We start from the raw sequence: 14,228 nt of genomic DNA, 5'->3' as shown, positions 1-14,228 counted from the left end.
AAAGGGAAAGTGAAGTCGCTCAGTCGTGTCTGACTCTTAGCGACCCCATGGACTGCAGCCTACCAGGCTCCTCCGTTCGTGGGATTTCCCGGGCAAGAGTACTGGAGTGGGGTACCATTGCCTTCTCCGCTAGTTATCATGAGTAGTGTTAAAATCAGGGCTTCCCAGGTGGCTCAGCACCAAAGAACCGACTGCCAATGCAAGAGACCTGGGCTCGATCCCTGGGTGGAGAAGATCCCCTGGAGAAGAGAATGGCAACCCACTCCAGTCTTCTTGCCCGAAGTCAGGCGGGCTCCTATCCATGGGGTTGCAAAAGAGTCGGACACAACTGATCGACTAAAACAACAAGTGTTAAACCCAAGATAAGTTGAGAGGAAAGCTGTAATGAGAATGCAGGCATTTTCCCCACTGTTTACTTTTTTGGTCCATCACAGGAAACATTGCCACTGCTGAATCTGGTTGCATGTTTAGTGGACATGGTGTGTTATAGGTCATCTTTCTCTAGCAGAGGTTTCCATAAACAGTTGTTCCAGCATCTATTTCAGTGTGCGTTTCTAAATGAGAACCCCTGGACAGGGTGCGTCTGGTCCTAAAGAAGCTCTCCTGTCTGCCTCCAGCTCTACAGCAGGCCTAATCGGCTCCTGTCTGGCGTGCCACTGTACAAAGGGGACGGGCAGGCCCAGGATAAGTCTGCGGTGACGTCCTTGCTGGATGGATTGAACCAGGTCTTCGAGGAGGTTTCATCCCAGGTGGGGCTGTGTGCTTGGGCTGTGGATCTGGGACCCCGTGAGGCTGCCCCATCCCCTAAGCTGAGCTGTTGAGACCGCAGAGGCAGAGCCTCTGGACCCTAGCATCTCATCCTGGCATCTTTCTTTGACTCTTCAAAACACTGTCAGGACTTCTGTGTCCTTCCCTTCTGTTTCTCAGGGTGGAGGGACGAAGAAGCAAAACATTGACTTGGAACAGAAGTTGTATGATGGGGTCTCGGCCACCTCTACCTGGCTGGATGATGTAGAGGAACGGTTATTTGTTGCCACAGCCCTTTTACCAGAAGAGACGGAAACTTGCATCTTCAACCAAGAGGTGAGTTTGGCAGCTTGTGTCTGTGAGGGTACATCACAAAGCACTTGAAATGCTGACATGGGATAATTAATGTTGTGTATAAAGAAGGTCAAGCATAAAACAGTTCTAATAAGGTACAAATGTGTATTTCCAAGCAGTGTAGAGCAGAAAAGAATTGCCTAAGCAGAACAAGCTTGGAAAGATGCTTAGTTTTTGTATTTTTGTATCTTGATTTATAATTAAAATTTTTTACAATGTTTTATTGGTTTTTGCCTGACAACAATGCAAATCAGTCATAATTATACACACATCCCCTCCCTCATAGGCTTTGAATTTTTATGCTTTTTCTTGTGTATGTAGGAGGCGGAAAACACTGAAGAGTCTGTAGAAGCCTTGTTCTATATCATGTATCTATAATATAGAAATATATGAAATATATATATAAATATATTTGAAAAACAGACTAAAAATAATAATTATGAATTTCTAAGTAGCACTTTATAAAACTCATGTTTTCACCAAATATTAATATTATATATTATTATTAGTGAATGATATAAAGTTTCTGAGAAAAATCTCTTCAGCAGTAACTTGCCTAATATTTATGGAAGTGTATGAAAGTGGTCCAGGTGGCCTTGAATATAATTATCACTGAACAGTAAGAGAAATATAGTGGGCTTTCTTTGAGGAAATGACTCATATGTAAATTCATAGGTCTAAATATTGACATGCCCTTTCTTATCAATCCCAGACTCTTGCCAAAGATATTAAGGAAATGTCTGAAGAAATGGATAAGAACAAGAACTTGTTTTCCCAAGCCTTTCCAGAGAACGGCGATAACCGAGATGTTATTGAAGACACTTTGGGTTGTCTCTTGGGCAGGTTGTCTTTGCTAGACTCAGTAGTAAATCAGCGATGTCATCAGATGAAGGAAAGACTTCAGCAGATATTAAATTTCCAGGTAAGGCATTAAGAGGTATTTCATCATCTTCCAGCTACATTCAACAGTAAACAGGATCTTACTGAGGTATGATCTAGACCTACTTTTTACAAAGGTATAGAATGCATGAACATTACAGAAAAACAAAGAGATTGACTTAGAGGAATAGAAAACAATAAGTTTTATGCTTTTCATTGAGGATACCAGCCAGTCAGACTAAGGACTGAATAGAACTTTAAATTCAACCAGTAAAAGCCATATTTCTGGCATGTTATAGCAATAATTTCTAGTTGATATTCAGTTCTTTTCAGTTCAGCACTTAGTCCTGTCTGACTCTTTGCGACCCCATGGACTGCAGCACGCCAGGCTTCCTTGTCCATCACCAACTCCCAGAGCTTATTCAAACGCATGTCCATAGAGTTGGTGATGCCATCCTACCTACCATCTCATAAGACCAAAGAAGCATACAGGAAGTGCTGTAACACAGAATCAACCCTGGACACGTAATACCGGTGGGAGCCACTGAAAGTGACCACGACCTGATCACTTCTGTCTGTGTTAAAAATGCATGCGGTTACTTACTAGTCTTCACTCCATAGACTTACTGTCTTTCAGCCCAAGACTGGAGTTTTACTGCCAACTGAATAATTGTGTGCTTAAGCGACTTTTCTTATGACTACGAACTTCAACAAATGCAAAAGCCACTGATAAACTTTAGGGTTGATTTTCATTTCTAATAAAAAGCATCTTAATTACTTATTACTCAAGGTTTAATTAATACTTAAGGTTTAATTGAACTTTATTTTTAGCAAACATAGAAGGTTTATAAAATAGATTCATGTAATACATGTAATTAGAACCAAGCAATTGATGTTAAATTTTGATTTTCAGGAAAAAAGTACTATAAAATGTCAAGTAAGTGTACCATTAGCCAGGAACTGTAATTTTCTAGATATTCATCTAGAGGGAAAATTATCACTGCCTTCCTGCAGTTTACCTTCTTAAATCTATAAATTTTTTAAACATTTATGTATCATTATTCTAGTCACAAAATATTTTCATGTGTATTATTGAGATGATAATAGTATGATAGTTTTATCACATGCTGCAGTATAACCTTAGCTCCTTCTCTGACTTAAGTGACCTCAACTAATAAATCATGTCCATATTAACTGCCTTTTAGGACTTTGTATGGATAAAATGAGTTAAACTGTGTCAAATACTTTGCTTAGTATCTGAGCCATAGTAAACACTCAGCATGTTTTATTACTATGTTGCTGTTAATAGTAGTACTTAGGATACTAGATATAGGTTTGAAACCAATGAAAAAGTTAAATATTTCTCCAAGTTTATCTAACCATGGAGAACCAAAGCCAGGATTTGGCTCAAAGATTATTTGTGTATTTTATATTGTTAGGGTGATGGCAAGGGAGATGGAGAAAAGAAAACCTAGTCAAGGTATATTTGCAAAGCAGGACCAGTGGGGAGCACTTGTTGATGGTTTGGATCTGGGGATCATGGGAAAGGGGGACAGTTGGGGGACTTCAGTGACTCTGACATGAGCATCTGGCCAACAGTGAGGACATGTGGGAGCAGTGCGGTTGACCACTGGGCAGAACTGGGTTGCTGGCAGGACCACTGGTGAGGCAACCCTATCAGGTAGAATGAAGATACGCAGGTGAATAGTCTCAAATCTGTGGCTTAGAAAAATGACCTACATCGGATCATTGCATTTGTATCCCTTGTGTTGTATAGTACACAGAAAGGAAGGAACATTTCCCTTGGAATCTGAAAACCTGGCATTGATTATTTGAGTACTTTGTCTTGAATGCAAGATCTGATTGCATGTACAGGTACACAGTGTATGTCTAAAATCAGCAAAACTGTTTTGCAACTTATAGAAACTTGTTTCATTACTCTAAAATTCCTCTTGCATAAAAGAACTCACTAAGTTTTAACAGCTTTCTAGTCTATTGGCCATGTCTGAGGTGGGTTAGAAGTGCAAATGGGCATATCCCTAGAGTCCATGCTTCCCTTTTTCAAACTGCGTTCACTATGCTAGTGTCTTTGGTACTTTTAAATAGTTCCTGGTAATCACAGACAGAGTAAAAATTGAACTAAGTGTGAATACTTTGGAACTTATTTTGAGTAGAGGAGCAAGAGAACAAGTCATCTTGAAATTCTGTTTCACTCATGTTCTCTATTTTTCTTCTGCCAACAAGTTTCTACTTGTTGGTGGCCAGCTCACAAACAAACCTTGGCATTTCAAAACGTTTGTGCTCCAATTTACTTGGGAGAAAGACTTCCAATGTTAATATAATTAAAAGTCAAGTTGTGTGTGCGTGCTTAGCTGCTAAGTCATGTCTAACTCTGAGACCCCATGGACTATAGCTCCTCAGTCCATGGAATTTTCCAGGCAAGAATATTGGAGTGGGTTGCTGTTTCCTTCTCCAGAGGATCTTCCCGATTTGAGGATCAAGCCCACGTCGCCTTAATTGGCAGGCAGATTCTTTACCATTGAGCCACATGGGAAGCCAAAAGATCAGTCACAAGTCATTTTGTTTTACTTTGCAGCGAGCACCGGATATACTATCACTGTTCAGCGCTTATTGGAACTGTAGCCTTGATTTTCCAGTTAACTTTGAGCATTAGCTTTTGCAAGACTGCTAATGTTACCCAACAAACAATCTGGAAGAATGAGTAGGTGTTATGTAGATATATGTTATCTACATGTAATCACAAGTTACTTATCACCTCTTCTGTGTTTTAAAAGTTTTTCATAGATTTAAACCAAAATAAATTTTCTGGACACTTTCATAATTGAATATTTCAAGTTATTTAAAAAGGAAAAAAATGAAAGAATTTCTTATTAAATGATCAAGGCAGCACAAATGACTTTAAAATTCGAGACTTTCTTTGGACCTGTTTCTTAGACAGCTAGAAGCCTGCCTTTTCATGCTCTCCAAGTAATTCCAGTAACTGTAAGAAAGTGATTGTGATGTCTATTATATGTGTAGTATATAGATACCTTAATTACCTGCTTCATCACGATTGTGGGGCTTACCAGGTGGCTCCATAGTAAAGAATCCATGTACCAATGCAGATGCAGGAGACCGGGTTTGCTCCCTGGGTCAGGAAGATCCCTTGGCGTAGGAAATGGCAACCCATTCCAGTATTCTTGTCTGGAAAATTCCATGGAGACTTGCAGGCATTAGTCCATGGGGCCACAAAGAGTCGGACATGACTGAGCAACTGAACACACATCACAAGTGTGGTATTAAGAAATGCTTAAAGCCTTTGGATTTTTATTTTTAATAAAATATAAACATCCATGTGGCTATAAGCACCTCTTAAAGTCTTTTATTTTTGTAAATAATTGTATTTTAACACAAATTATTTTCCAAATTTTAAATATAATATGCTTATGATCAAACTATTCTAGCCAGACAATTTGTTGTTGATTAGTCACTAATTCATGTCTGACTCTTTGTGACCCCATCAACTGTAGCCCTCCTGGATCCTTTGTCTATAGCATTCCCCAGGCAAGAATACTGGAGTGGGTTGCCATTGCCTTCTCTTAAAGTCTTTTATTTAGATACTTCCTTGGTGGTTCAGTGAGTAAGACTCCAGGCTCCCAATGTAGCAAGAATGAGTTCAGGGAACTAACATCCCACATACCACATAGCATGGCCAAAAAAATAAATAAAAAAGATAAAATAGAGTCTTTTATTTAGTAACTTTTAAATCAGTCCTGTTCTCTGCTTTACTGTCTTGGCTAATCTCTTCTAGTGATTATTGCAGCTTCCGGAAATGTGAACTTTCTTCTCTATTACCTGGAGGAGAATATGTTAGAAAGACAGAAAATATGCTCTTAAAAATGTGAAATTGATGTGCAGATAATACACACACCCTCTTCATTTCTTAACTCATGTTATTTGTACTTATCTTCTCATTTAGATTAACTGAACTGTTTTTCTAAATGCATGTAGATAACAGGAACTTGATTTCTTCTGAATCTGTTTAAGTGAATAAGAGCATCTTTTCTTGTGCGTGTAGACAGATCACTGTGTCATGGTTCTAATGGCCCACGTGACCTGGCCCTCAACACAGCTGAGTGACAAGTGTCATCATCACTCATAAGCAGAAACCTTGCTTCTGCAGACTTTCTCCTGTGCTGTTGTTACAATTTGTCATTTAGTCTGCAGCCAGGCTTGCAGACAGGCTTGAGTATTGGTTTGGGCTTCCCTGATAGCTCATCTGCCTTCAATGCATGAGACCCCGGTTCGATTCCTGGGTCGGGAAGATCCACTGGAGAAGGGATAGGCTACCCACTCCAGTATTCATGGGCTTCCCTTGTGGCTCAGCTGGTAAAAGAATCCGCCTGCAATGAGGGAGACCTGGGTTCAGTTCCTGGGTTGGGAATATCCCCTGGAGAAGGGAAAGGCTACTCACTCCAGTGTTCGCCTGGAGAATTCCATGGACTGTATCATCCATGGGGTCGCAAAGAGTCGGACACTGAGCGACTTTCACTTTGGGACAATTATTGCCTCTTAGAATAGCATGCTTTTCTCTAAATTTCATGTTCAGTGCTGTTTCTTTACTTTTCTTTCTTTCTTTTTTTAAATTTTAAACTGCATAATTCACCTACTAATTTGCTTTAGCCTTGCATTTTGTTTCATAATGCTTCTGTGTATCCTTAAAGACTTTCTTCCTTGGTGTGATTATCATTCTCCTGAGACAGAATTTTTGCATCTTGGTGACATATGCACATGTGATGAGTTCCCAGTGGAGAGAATATGATGAGCTGAACTTCACACTATGATGAGCAACCAGACCATCAGAGACATTTCTAACTAATAGAAAATAGAGCATATTTGTTGATATTTCAGGAGAAAAATGTAAAAATTTATAATTTATATTTTGTTCCAGTTTATTATTCCTTTTAGAACTGAGTATCAAAATTCTGATAGTTACCTCCTTTCTGTATAAAGTTAACTCAAGATAAGCATATTTGGACATTTAAATGAGTAATGTTTATGAAAAAGCTTAGCTAAGAGCTTTTTGTGTTGTCTTTTCATATGTCTTTGGTCACTGTGAATAATGCATATTTTCTAAACTTTTGGATGGTTTTTATAGGGTTGTGCAAATTCTTTGAGGAAGAAGGAAGTGAGGGCAGAGAGGGAAGGAGAGGACAAAGGAAAAAAGGGATCATATATATTTTTAAGAATAATATTTTTCCCCCAAACAAGAAAACATCTACATGTAGAAGTCTTTAGTGCAACGCTTCTGCTGCCGTATTTCTGTTTAAATGTGCTCATTTATTACAGAAATAACAAGAAGATTAAAGTGACCAGTATTGCTTTTTATTTGTAAACTTTGTCTCCTTCATCTGTGTTGAGTTGGAAATGCTTTGTATAATAAATTCTTCAAAAGTCAGTTTTAGCGCTTGTATAAATTGTTACCAGTTCCTTTTATCTTCCCATAAGATAATATTGTTTCTTCTGGAAACAATTCAATTCCTACAGCCATATATTATTTCTGAGACTGTGTGTTATATTTATAACCATTTTAAGTTTCCTGTTACTCATATTAAGTCTTCCTATTGCTTTCCTCCTTAGAATGATCTGAAGGTGCTAGTTACATCACTGGCTGACCACAAATACATCATTCTGCAGAAGCTGGCGAAAATGTTTGAACAACCTGTGGCAGAGCAGATAGAGGTATTTACGGCTGCCCTTTTCTCCATAAGAGCAAGCACGATGAGTATATCTGGTTTACTATGAAATTCCATATAGCCTGTGAAATGTTAATGACTTCCTATAGCATTTTTTGTTTGTCATCTGTCTTGTTTTTAAGTGCCAGGTTTACATCAGATTACACTGACTCTGCCACTTACTTCTGTGTAACCAGGACACGTGAGAGAGGAGAAAGGGTCAGTGACAGATGCTAACCTGAAGGCGTGTGAGATTAGACGTGGACCTCAAAGACATTTGACAGGCAGGCAGACCATCCTGGTAGCAGTACAGATGAAGCCCTGCGGATGTTTAGAAGATGGGTAGATTACCTCCAGCAGCAGTAGGATCAGGGAGAGATTTTGTAAAGGGAAATTCAAACCAGATTTAGAAGTTTGGACACACGGAAATAGGTTTGGACACACGGAAATAGGGAAGAAAGATATTCTAGCAAAGAACAGAAGAAAAACAATGGCATAAATGTTAGATCATTCAGGACACTTTGGGAGAAAAGCAAGTAATCCTGTTTGGCTAACTTAACAATGAACCAAAGTGACTGAGGGGAAGTAAGGATGGAAGAGAAAATTTGAGGCAACCTGTAGAACCAATTGAATGTCAGAAAATTGGGGCTTGTTCTACAAATGAGTGGTCAGCCTTATTGATTTCATGCTTTGTTGGTTAAAACAATAGGCACATACCACAATGTATGTATGTTTACTTATTTATAAATTATAAGCGAGTACTGTGTCATAAAGTATACATGCAAATGATCATTTAAAATGCATGTGGTTGAGTATAAATGAAAGCCATAGTGTTTCACTCTCACAGACCTTCTTGCTCACTTCTGAGTACTTGCCCTCACCTCAGAGACCCCTGGGAGCAGAAAGTTACTCGGGATGTTTGAGGCTGAGGATGAGTGTCATTGCCGCCTCTTGCTTCTCCGTGGTTGGCCTGGCAGCTCCAGGGTCAGGAAGTGGGGTATCCATCCTGAGGCCTCCCATGACTGCTCTGGGGAGAAGGAATAAGAATTCACACTATCATAGTGGCAGTGAAACAGGGAGGAGATGAGAAATGGCAAGGATGCTACAAAGAGTATCCCATTTCCCAAGCTAAGTCATTATGAAAATGTGTGTTTTGATAGAATGGCATACCTTAATTTTAGTAGACTGCTAATGGTTCTATGGGTAGGCCCTAAGAAATCCCCTGAAATAGAAATCACCATTTGTTCAATTAAATAATCAAGTAATTTATTTTTATCTTTGGAATTTACATTGGTTATATCGGTCAGTAGTTAGTAATAATTAATTGTGATCTTACTATCGTTAAATACATACCATAGAAATCACCCCAAATATTTCTCTATAAGAGATCTCTTTTTCTCTTTCACCATCTAAAATAGTTTGCAAAATTATATCTGAATATGTATCTTTCTTTACCATAATTTTACCTATTTTTTTTAAAAGAGATCCCTCATTTTTCCCAAATTGAACAATAATTCTTCCATGTCATAGCTCCTACTTGAAAGGACCTTAATTTTTATTTTTTGGCTTGTAATGTTACCTGATCGTAAACAAAATTTGAGCAGCTGAAAGAATGCTTTGCTTTGAATTTCTAATGTGAAATTTAGGATAGGTATCATTACAAGTAACACTTTAACTATTGGCCAACATAACCAATGTAAATTTCAAAGGTAAAAAATTACTCAATTATTTCATTGAATAACTGAAATGAATTATCATTATATAACTGTAAAAAGTGCTAATTCCATTCCTACCCTCCTTGGGTTGAGGAGGTAACAGTAGCAGAAGGCAAGGGGATATGTTCATATTCTGAATCATGTCATTCTGACCTAGAGCAGACCTGTGTCATAACCCTGGTGCATGGCTGTCTCCTGGGATCTCCCTTTTACTATCATTCTGGGAATCCCCTTCACCTTTCCCTTCTGTTGGGTCTTGTCTTCTCTGAGTCCAAACCACATCTTTCTCTTTATTGTCTTGCTTCCTTGTTTTGTCAGTGTACATCCTTATTAATAATGGATGCATGCTAGATATATTTTTCAGTATTTTCCATGTCTCAAAGTGTATAGTCTCTAGTACTATACTCACAATCTATTGATAACTTGATTCTTTATAGAATTCTTGGTGGACTCTTTTTATAGTTTTGAGGCTTCTCCTATATTGTTTTCTAGTTCCAGTGTTGGCTTGAGGAATGTAAAATTGTTCTAATTCCCAAAGGTCTCAGTGTCCTGAAATTTCATGATGACATACCTTGGAGAGAGTCTGTTTTATCCTCTGGACTGAGAACTCATTGAGCTCTTTTGATGTGGCAATTTCATCCTTCCATTCTGGAACATTTTATGAGAGTATTGAAATATTTTGCATCCTTCTGTTTTATCTGTCTCCCTTTCTGAAACTCCTTTTAGGCAGATGTTGGATGTTCTGGTCCAGTCTTCTAACTTTCTTATCGAGGGACATTTCTCTCTTTGTTTTTTTTGTTCTGCTTTCGGAAGACTTTCTCGGTTTCAGCTCCAAACTTTTCTATTGACTTTTTCATTTCTACTCTCATGCATTTAATCTTCCTAGAGCTCTTTTTGATTCTCCAAATGTTGTGTCCTTTTTTAAACAGATGCATTGTCTTCTGTAATCTCTCTAGGTAAATTAATGATTTGGGAGTTGAAGGTATTTGGGGAGACTTTAAGGTCTTTGTTTGTTTTTCCTGAGGGAAATAATCTATTTCCCTCAAGGTTACTTTTACTTGTTTGCTTATTTTAGTTTCTATCTTTCATGTTAGAGACTTTTCTAGGATACATGGACATGCTGTCTCTTCACATTTAGGATGAGGGACTAATCAGCTGAATGGGAACTTTACGAATGGATGAGGCTTGACGATTTTGAGATTTATTGAAGGATGATCTATGTGGGTCATGAGCTGGAGAATTCTTGTGTCATTTTTTTTAGATCTTTTCATTTTCTCCCACCCACCCTCTTATGTCTGGAAAATAGGGACAAGGCTTCAGCACTCTAGGAGGTTTAGGAGCTCCACATTCGGCAATCATTGGGTATTTGGTCACTTTCTCCCCTTGTTTGCAGTCAAGGACTCAAGCCTCTGGTGCCCCTCAGTCCAGAGACTATCTGTCTTATTGGGTTGGCCAAAAAGTGCATTGTAATGGAAATACCTGAACAGATTTTTTGGGCAATCCAATACCTTCTTCAGAAAATGGAAAGAGCCAATGTGGAGTGAGGAAGAGGGTCTGAGAATCTGAATATTCTTCAAGCATCTTTCCACCAACCCTCGAATTGTAGTTAGTACTCATCCTGCATTTCCTAGAGTTCCCGAGATTCCTGTTGCTTTAATCTGATGATGAAGAACCCCTGCCAGCTTAGAATTCAGCTTCCTCAGATTTCCTAAGTCAATTCCCGTGTATCCTTCTGATTTTCAGCTTGCAAACTTTTGTTGGTACCATCTTCTTTCCTGTTTCCTTGCCCTTGTAGATTTATTGGGGGGGGGCGGTGGGTGGGTTGGGGAACCACTCCAGAAAGCAAGCAAACAAAATGTTGGCGACACAGGAGGGAGAAAATAGGACACATGTGTTTTATCTGCCATCTGGAGTCCGTGTTCTTCTCCTCCTTCAAAGGCCGCTGAGGTTTCTGGTCTTCCAAAAGCTTTCTCCGACTGTTCCAGAATTCACTGCCTGCTCCCAAGTCCTCTCACAGGGAGGAGCAGAAGCAAGTTTAGTACCTAACTGTATTCAGCCTTGTTTCATTTTCTTCTCTTTACTCCAGCTTCCTGAGCAGACTGGAAGCTCCTTGAAGGCCAGGTTGAGGTCTTGTCCTGCTTCAGTAGCCCCTGGGGAGACGAGGCTCAGCCCTAGTGGTCACCATCATGCTTTATCGCTTGTCCTTCTGCTTTGCCATGAGTAAACCCTCCCGATCATGCTGTAATGTGCTTTTCCCTATCCTCACTGAATCTCTCTCCAACGATGCTCAAAACTGCATTTCAGAAAAGCAGAACATGACCCCCTAGAGCATCTTAGGCAGATGCCCTTTTCTAACTTTGTCTTAAAATCGTGGTTCTTTTTCAGGTTTCTGTTCACCATTTCCCTTATTTGTTCAAGGAAGCCATTGTTCTCCCAAGCCTCCATGCTAAGCCTTTCCAACCTCTTTACCTTTAAAATATCTGACCTGAAGTATAATAAAGGGCTTTCTTCCCTTTTGTAGATAATAGAGGACCATCATTTTTATGTTGCTTGGAAAATGTTTTAGGTGGAGAAGGGAGGAACAAGTAAGAAGCCATGATAATCATATTGTGCATGGGAAATTGTTTATTGGAGCTTTAATGACAAGTAATAAATCCTCCACAGGCAATACAGCAGGCTGAAGATGGGCTAAAGGAATTAGATGCGGGAATCATTGAGTTAAAAAGGCGTGCTGACAAGTTGCAGATTGAGCAGCCTTCCATGCAAGAACTCTCCAAACTCCAGGTACAGTTTTCTACTAATGGCATTCAGCTTCAATGGTACATCCTAATTGGAAGTCAAGAAAAAAGAAATATATATTTTCTCCATTTTGTTCAGGTTTTCTGTAAAATTCATGTCATCTAGGCCCTAATTTTTTCCCAAGTAACTCTTAGAACATTTTCTAAAACATTTATCATATTAATATTTAGTACAATAAAATAAATGGACACATTTTGAGATTTACTGAAGGGTAGTCTGTGTGGGCTATTTGTTGGAGAACTTTGTGTCAAATCTTTAGGTCTTTTCTTTTATTTCCTCATAGTCTTATGCTTCTAAGATTTTTTTTTTTTTGCATTATTATTATTCTGATGGTTAAGCATTATGGTTTAATTTATTTGTGGCCTATTGCTTTCTACTCCAGAAAATTTATTAATTGGAAATCTTATTAGATACCTAGACAACCCTGTATTGTACTGTAGCCAAAAAAACATTTTAAGGAAAAATTACTTAAGCTGATACCTTTTAGAAAGTGTATTTTCTCACGTGTTCAAAATTGTAGTTTATATTTCATACATGGTTGAATGGAAAAGAGACAATGTTTCAATTCCAGAACAACAAAAAATTAAGCTAGAAGGTAGCTGAAATCCAAACCAACTTCCCCAGCATCTTCCAGGAGAAGAGAATAACACTTTGGATTGGTGTTTTTAAATATGGCACCTAGGCAGATAGCTGGTATCAGATTGGTAGGAAGATAATGAGATAGTAAAGTCAATGAAGTATAGCATCTCATAACACAGATAATTTATATTAAGAAAAAAATGTGCATGTATTAGTTTGTCTGCACTGTTGAGTCCAATATAGGGTCACAAATTCTTTTGAGAAAATAAAATACCTCTTATTTTAAAAGAACATTTTTATTTCTACTGTCTCATTCCATTATCCAAGATTTCATAATGTGATGGGCCCACGGCCCCCACTCTGTCCTTTTGAGATAGTTTTCCGACAGCACTCAGATGTCAGGTGTAAGAGTCAAGCGTCATAGCTGTAAATAGGCATTAAAGTTGAACTTTTCCAGATTGAGCCATTTTGGCGTACTCAACCTTAATATGATACATTAATCAGGTCCATATGGCTCAAATAAATTTTGTTTTTGGTGTATCATCATCCGCTAAAATGTCTTTCCAGTTTAAATAGTTATTTATTTACTCCACCACATTTGGCACAAAAAACACCAAAAAACATTGCCTTTTTAAGTTTTAAAGTCTGCTCACATGAAACTGCTCTGTTTATGTAGCTCTTTATTTAAGGAAAAGTCTCAGATCTGATTATTACTTAAGCAGACCCAATGTTGAGGATACTCTATTCAGTTACTCCAAAATTAGAAAATTTGGGAGCGTGATAAAAATTAGAACTTCATTCTCCGTGACATGTCCTTTAGCTGCAAAAACAGCTTTTCAGCATTTTAAACCTCCATCAACTATTGACATTCTGTGAGGACAGGTGTCAGACATATCCCATGTAGAGTGAGTTTGAATTGAGCATGAGTTCTATCTGTTTCTTAGGACATGTATGAGGAACTCATGATGACCATTGGCTCCCGGCGGAGCGGGCTGAATCAGAATCTTGCCCTCAAGAGTCAGTACGAAAGAGCCTTGCAGGATCTGGCCGACCTACTGGAAACCGGACAAGAGAAGACGACAGGAGACCAGAAAATCATCGTATCTTCCAAAGAGGAAATCCAACAACTACTTGACAAACATAAGGTTAAAAAAAACAAAAAACAGAAAATGTCCTTAAACATGTGCTCTTCTGGTTACCATAGTCCTCAAGAGTTTTCTCCTGGGGACAACAAGTGCTTTTACTACATGACCCAACTTGGTAGACCTGAGATTGTTCCACCAGTATGTACAATAACCAGTTTCAGGTTAGACCCTGTTCCCTTCGTAAAGGATGCTTAGTATGCGTGTGTGCTCAGTTGTGTCCAACTCTTTGCGACCCCATGGACCATAGACTGCCAGGCTTCTCTGTCCATGGAATG

The 14,228-nt window shown here is 38.7% G+C and overlaps 1 protein-coding gene across 3 annotated transcripts in view; it reads left to right on the top strand.

Moving 5' to 3' along the window:
* SYNE1 (spectrin repeat containing nuclear envelope protein 1) overlaps window positions 1-14,228 on the top strand; it is a 482,339-nt gene that overhangs the window by 351,002 nt on the left and 117,109 nt on the right. For all 3 annotated transcript variants that reach the window (XM_043888326.1, XM_043888327.1, XM_043888325.1), the window contains 6 exons: window positions 618-749; window positions 928-1,083; window positions 1,814-2,023; window positions 7,621-7,722; window positions 12,095-12,214; window positions 13,753-13,953. In XM_043888326.1, the coding sequence (XP_043744261.1) occupies window positions 618-749; window positions 928-1,083; window positions 1,814-2,023; window positions 7,621-7,722; window positions 12,095-12,214; window positions 13,753-13,953 (921 nt within the window). The remainder of the gene's footprint in view (window positions 1-617; window positions 750-927; window positions 1,084-1,813; window positions 2,024-7,620; window positions 7,723-12,094; window positions 12,215-13,752; window positions 13,954-14,228) is intronic.

The sequence above is a fragment of the Cervus elaphus genome, chromosome 26, assembly GCF_910594005.1.
Source record: "Cervus elaphus chromosome 26, mCerEla1.1, whole genome shotgun sequence".
NCBI classification, from domain to species: domain Eukaryota; kingdom Metazoa; phylum Chordata; class Mammalia; order Artiodactyla; family Cervidae; genus Cervus; species Cervus elaphus.
Note: the sequence above shows the minus strand (reverse complement) of the source record. Positions and strands in the feature narration are given on the sequence as shown.